The sequence below is a fragment of the Leptosomus discolor genome, unplaced genomic scaffold, assembly GCF_034619465.1.
Source record: "Leptosomus discolor isolate bLepDis1 unplaced genomic scaffold, bLepDis1.hap2 HAP2_SCAFFOLD_28, whole genome shotgun sequence".
NCBI lineage: Eukaryota > Metazoa > Chordata > Aves > Leptosomiformes > Leptosomidae > Leptosomus > Leptosomus discolor.
In genome coordinates this window covers 4,667,105-4,673,617 of record NW_028237857.1, presented here as the reverse complement: position 1 = coordinate 4,673,617, position 6,513 = coordinate 4,667,105, and the positions used below count along the sequence as shown (strand labels likewise).

Here is a 6,513-nt window from a genome sequence, read left to right as displayed (position 1 = left end):
CCCATCCCGCTGGGGGTGTAAGGGGGAGTGAACAATTGATTCTGGGTGTTTAGCTGTTGGCCAGGCTCAAACCATAAAAAAATTCCAACGACCGTGACCTCCTTTCTGGGCTCTCCTTTGACCCACACACAGCTCTCACCTACACTCTTGCCTGTCCAACAGCAGAGCTCAGATATCTGAGCTGTCCTGACATCGAACAGGAGAACGCCTGTTCCTTATCTTCTCTGTCAGTCTCTCCTAAAGACCTTGCATCTCCACCCACCACCAAAGCCATGGGAGCTGTCCTTCCCCACCTCAGTGCTTCTTCCACTCCTGTCACAGCTCTGCGGTGGCACATGGGGCTCCTGCTCTCTCTGCCCCAGGCTGTGGGGCCCTTTTGGGCTGCGGCACCTCAGACGTGGCACCAGGGCCAAGGGCGGGCTTGTCACCTGGAAACGTGGTGGCAAGAGATGGGACACCGTGTGTGGAAAGGCTTTGCTTGCCAGCAGAGGCACGCTGGAGGGGATGGCAGGTGGCAACGTGCTGATGGCTGAGGTTCTCACCACGAGAGCAAGAGCTGCAGTGCCCGAGGGCAGAGAGCAAGAGGCCTGGGCTGTGCAGCCCTGGCAGGAGAGGGGTTGGCTGTGCCAGGGCACTCTGCAGCAGGGTGGGGCCTGTGCCAGAGGTGAAGCCCATCTCCAAGAAGGACCATGATGCTGCTGGAATGTCCCTGGGGGAGGACAGCCTGTGATCCAGCCACACAGTGGACATCCTGCTGGGGCCAACCGGCTAGAGAGCAGCTCTGCAGAGAAGGACCTTGGGGTCCAAAAGGACAAGCAGCTCAGCCTGAGCCAGCAGGGCACCCTCGTGGCAAAGGCCAACAGCTCCTGGGCTGCATTAGGAAAAGCGTTGATGACAGGCGGAGGGAGGTGACCCTTCGCCTCGACTCAGCACTGGTGAGGACACACCTGGAGTGCTGTGTCCAGTGCTGGGCTGCCCAGGGCAGGGAAGCTGTTGACCTACTAAAGCACGTCCAGCAAAGGGCCACAGAGCTGGAAGGGACTGGAGCAGCTTTTGTAGGTGTTAAGGCTGAGAGATGTGGGACTGTTCAGTTTGGAGAAGGAAGCTTGGAAGGATTTTATTAATGTGTAGGAATACCTGCTGGGAGGGCATGAAGTCCAGGGAGCCAAACTTTTCTCAGGAGTTCCCAGTGATAAGACAGGGGGTGATGGACACAGATAGATACACATGAAATTACATCTAAAGCCAAGAAATTCTTCTTGAGTGTGAGGGTGGTCAACCAGTTGAACAGAGTGCCTAGTGAGGTGATGGAGTCTCCATCCACCCACCTAGGCCATGGTCCTGAGCAACCTGCTCCAGCTGAGCCTGCCTCAGCTGGGGGTTGGACTAAAGGATTTCCAAACGTCTCTTCAAACCACAACGTTCCTTTGAGAACAAATGAGAAAATTAAGATGGAAAGAACTGAACAAGAAATAGCCTTGAGCACAAATACAGTGGGATCCCATGGAGAAGACTCACACTGGAAGCAGGGAGAAGTGTGAGGAAGGAGGAGTGGAAGAGATGAACTGTTGTGTACTGACTGACACAAAGCTGTGGGACTTGGTGTGTAATGAGTGTCAGTAGGAAACTGGATCCCTTTTTTATTAATAATGAGAGGGGATTTGGGTATCACTGAGCCCCGGAAGAGGACAGAGTTTACCATGCAGCAAAGGTCCCTGTTCAGAGCTGGGGTGTAGGGCCAGAGGTGGAAACGGCTGGTGTGTGGGCCTGATGTGGGACAACTCTCCTGGGGCAGCTTCCCTGAAGTGTCCAGCGACCAAGGCAGAGACTGGGCCCCTCTCTTCTGCACCGTTGCTGCCTGCTTCCTTCAGCACAATGGCTGGCTCTGCCCTGGGAGCACCCTCTGGCTGCCCCCACCCTACGCACATACCACTTAGCTCTACACTGACATTTTCCTCTCCTGGGCTCTTTCCAGCCCACCTCAGCCCCTCCCCAGCTCTCCCCACCTCTCCTGAGCTTTTCCCTGCCCTGCCCAGCACATCAACCCAGTCTGGGCTGGCCCCATAAAATTGTCCACCTCAGGGTGCTGCAGAGCTCTGGGCACTTCCCCCCACAGCTCCAGCCCCTCTGAAGTGCACAAAAGATTCTAGGGGACAGACAGGGTGGTTGAGGGTCCCCCTCAGCTCTAGGTCCGGGGTGAGCCATGGCATGAGGAGATGGAGGCCAGCATCTCCCTGTGTCTGCTGCTCTTGTCTCCAACAGATCCTTATAGCCCACTGCCAGCAGCCCCTCTAGGCCAGCCCTTCTCCACAGCGCAAGAATCCAAGCCCGTACCCTCCTCCCCTGAGCCCATGGAGAACCCAAGCACAGCAGCACGGCCTCATGGGGTGTATTTCTTCAGCCTGTTCCTAATTGCAACTTTAGAAGAAGACCTCCAACCTCCAGACAGGAGCACTGAGGAAATGCCCTTTTATTACAGAGATACAGCACAGCAGACCAACTGTATCATCATGCTAGACACACGTCCAAAGGCCTCTGGGTCAGCCAGGCTGGGTTCCTGCCTTTGGAGAAGTGGAGCGGCTTCAGACATTCCTGAGCAAAGAGAGTTCTTCTGGGTGAAATGCCCAAAGCACAGGAGGTTCCTGAGATAATGGGAAATCGTTTGTGAAGAGCCATGGGCAGCTCATTGCTGCTGACAGACAAGTGGTTGAACATGTTTCTTCAGGGCATTCTTGATCTCCTGGTTCCTCATGCTGTAGATGAGGGGGTTCACTGCTGGAGGCACCACTGAGTACAGAAATGAAACCACAACATCCAGGGATGGGGAGGAGATAGAAGGAGGCTTCATGTAGGCAAATGCATCAGTGCTGATGAACAGGGAGACCACGGCCAGGTGAGGGAGGCAGGTGGAAAAGGCTTTGTGGCGTCCCTGCTCCGAGGGGATCCTCAGCACGGCCCTGAAGATCTGCATGTAGGACACCACAATGAACACAAAACACCCAAATGCTAAACAGACACTGACCACAAGAAGCCCAGCCTCCCTGAGGAAGCCTGAGTGTGAGCAGGAGAGCTTGAGGATCTGGGGAACTTCACAGAAGAACTGGTCAAGGCCATTGCCCTGGCAGAGGGGAAGTGAAAATGTACTGGAAGTGTGCAGGAGAGCATTGAGAAACCCACTGCCCCAGGCAGCTGCTGCCATGTGGACACAAGCTCTGCTGCCCAGGAGGGTCCCGTAGTGCAGGGGTTTCCAGATGGCCACATAGCGGTCATAGGCCATGACAGTGAGGAGATAATACTCTGCTGAGATCAAAAAGACAAAGAAAAATTGCTGAGCAGTACATCCTGCGTAGGAGATGGCCCTGTTGTCCCACAGGGCATTGGCCATGGCTTTGGGTAGAGTGGTGGAGAGGGAGCCCAGGTCAAGGAGGGAGAGGTTTAGGAGGAAGAAGTACATGGGGCTGTGCAGTTGGTGGTCACAGGCTATGGCGGTGATGATGAGGCTGTTGCCCAGGAGGGCAGCCAAGTAGATGCCCTGGAAGAGCCAGAAGAGCAAGAGCTGGAGCTCCCATGTGTCTCTAAATGGCAGGAGGAGGAACTGGATGATGGAGCTGCCATTGGACATTTGCCGTGTCTTGGTATGGTATCACTGCTCAAAAAAGGAAAGGAAAGATAAAATTTAGGACAGACTCCTCTGAGCAAAGCCATTCCTCTTTTTACACCAACACCCCAACTGAGATGCATTTCCTTCCTCAGCTTTGTGCTGGCTGAGTGTGGGGTGAGGAGCAGCACATCTGCCCGTATGCTGCTGAGGAGTCAGCTTTGCTCTGCTGCACTGGGCACATGGAGCTGGTTTGTGCCAGCTCCGACGTTCACAAGGGCTGTCAGATGTAATCCACCTGTCATGGAAAACTTCAGGCCCTGCACTCATGACTCTCCAGAGCCTGGGCTGCAGAGCAGAAGCTTAGCATGGCCTTATAACAATTGTGTCTGATTTTCATTTTCCACCATCACAGCTGGAGAGTGTTCTTTTTCACGGTGGAAATCCTCATTTGTATGGCTGATAATGTGAAGAGTCTTGAGATGGGAGAGGCAAAAGGGCTGAGCTCTCTGTGCCTTAGGGCAGAGGCAGGAGAGCCACAGGGTCCGTCAGCCTCTATCCCTCCTGCCCTGCGCTTTCGCTCGTGCTGCCCTGAAGATGACTTCACGCGCCACCTCCCCTTGAAAAAGCCCCACACGACTGCACTGGTACGGGAGCAGGGGAGCCCTGTGGGAAAGGGCAGCTCTGTGAACTCTTGTGTGCCCCAGCCCAGAGATGGAGCTGTGATGGAGAGAGCAGGACACGACCTCCCCCAGAGAGAAGCAAAGGACCGTGAGAGGGGAGCGCTGACCCCCACGGAAAGGCTGAGCACTGCCCAGGATCCTACGGGAGAGCTGGGCCTTTCTGGGGGCAGCTCGCAAGCCCAGCAGGACAGGCACAGCAGGCAATCGGGGCTCCCACAGAGGAGATGCTCCAAGGAGAGGGGCAGCTCCTTGCCCAGCAGACAGCACCCACAGGACACCTCCAGGGAAGGACCAAGGGAGAGCTGCCTGCACGTGCCCTCCCCCAGGGCTTCTTTGCACTTTCTCCCAGCCCCTGCCCCTGCCTCTGCTGCCTGGAGCTGATCCTGCCAGCAGCTGCTTCTCTGTCCCCACCCCTCCTGCCTGCCCCTGTTCCCACAGCCCATCCCAACCGCTGGGGGCTCAGCTCTGCCCTGCACACCCCTCCCGGCAGCAGGGCCCTGCCCAGGGGCATCTCCCTGGGTGCAGGCTCTGATGGGAACCTCCGAGCAGCCTTGAAAGGCTGCCAGAGCCATGCTGGTGCTGTCTGTAAGCCACGCTGGGCTGGTTTCTGATACTGCTTGGTTTCTGCACCTCTAAGAGGAACAGATGTGGCCTTTCAGTGCCTCCTTCTCAACTGAGGCAAGAATATCTCAGTCCCATTGCCCACCCAGAGCAGAAGACTGACAGAACAGGGTCCTTCCCTTTCAGGTAGCCTCCGCCTTGCTGTGCTTCTGGAAAAGTCCCCTGGGAATGTCCTGCACTGCTCTGCAGCTGTGAGCAGCCCTGACCCACACAGCACCCTCTTGACAGCAGGACCCTGCCCTGCAAGGGGTGGCTCCTTCCACCCCCAGCTTCCCCTGCAGCACCCTGGGAGCTCCCCGGGTAGGCTGAGAGCTGACCCTGGCAGGTGGCAGAGTCCCTGCCCCAGCACACAGCCCCTGGGGGGCAGGGACCCTGCTCGGAAGGACAGCCCTGGGTGCCCCTGGCTAAACACCCCTCCACACACCTCTACCACCATCCCCAGCCTCATGCCCTGTCCCTCTCATGGCGCAGCAGGGAAGCCCTGCTCTGCAGCACCTCCTCCTCCTCTAGAGCACAGAAACTAAGAGAGTCCTCCTGACAGATCCCAGGAACTGTCAGATGTACAAGGTTTAGCAGAGCCCTCCAGGAACTGCAGCTGCGTTGCCCTGCACCCAAAGATTTACCACACAGAGGACTGGGAAGGTTCCTCCCCCGGTCAGCTCTCAGCATCGTCCCACTCCCCACTGCCTTTAAGCTCTCCCAGCCTCGCACGTTTCCTCTCACTGCCTGCAGGCAGCACCCCCAGCCCTGCTCCTGGGCAGAGCTGTCTCTCTGCAGTGTTGCCTGCCTGCCAGCAGCTCCCTCCATCCCAGGAGCCCAGCTCAGCAGCAGGGGAGCAGCCCAAGGCAGCCTTTTCTCTGCCCCCTCTGGGCTCACTCCAGGTGTCCCTGGAGCTCCAGGGGAACCTGCTGTCAAACAGGCTGAAGTCAGCACTGAGGTTCCCTCCCTCAGCAGGGCAGAAATACTTCTTTCTGCCAGTGTCATTGTCTGCATTGTCATTTAGGTAGGAAAAGACCCTTGACATCATCATTCCAACCGTTAACATACAAATAGCAAGTCCACCAGTAAACCATGCCTTTTAAGTACCTCCAAGGATAGTGACACAAGCACTTCCCTGGGCAGGTATTTCCTGCCGCATCCTTAGGCAGGACACCCAGACAGCCACAGGGTGACCCTGCTGAGGGAAGGGATTCAGCTGAGTGGGTTGAGCGCAGTCCTGGGGCTGGAAGGGGACTCAGCTCCCTTCCACGCACACCACAAACCCACAGGAGGTGGATTCCCCTGGCCTCTCTTCAGGTCTGCATGAAAGAGGCACCTGCATGGGAGCTCCTGGTCTCAGCTCCCATGGTAATGAATGGCGATGGAGGCCAGGAGGGTGATATTCAGATGCAGATTTCCGGTGACACTTGAGGTGATAGAGGTGGTCAAAGTTATGGGCAGGTAATAGAGTCAGATGGAAGATACATGCAGGCTGATACAGGGACAGGACAACATCTGGGGGCCTCTTCTTGCAGGCTTTTGAGACTTTCCTTTGGCCAACTGCAATGGCAGCTGATGCCCCAATAAAGGGCAACTGAACCTGTCCCTGTCATGATGTTCAGGGTGGCCTGT

The 6,513-nt window shown here is 56.5% G+C and overlaps 1 protein-coding gene across 1 annotated transcript; it reads right to left on the bottom strand.

Moving 5' to 3' along the window:
- Positions 1-2,683: 2,683 nt before the first annotated feature.
- On the bottom strand, positions 2,684-3,622 carry LOC147412594 (olfactory receptor 14C36-like). Its single transcript, XM_086481192.1, has one exon. The coding sequence runs from the start codon at positions 3,620-3,622 to the stop codon at positions 2,684-2,686; it is 939 nt and encodes a 312-aa protein (XP_086337318.1).
- Positions 3,623-6,513: the final 2,891 nt, after the last annotated feature.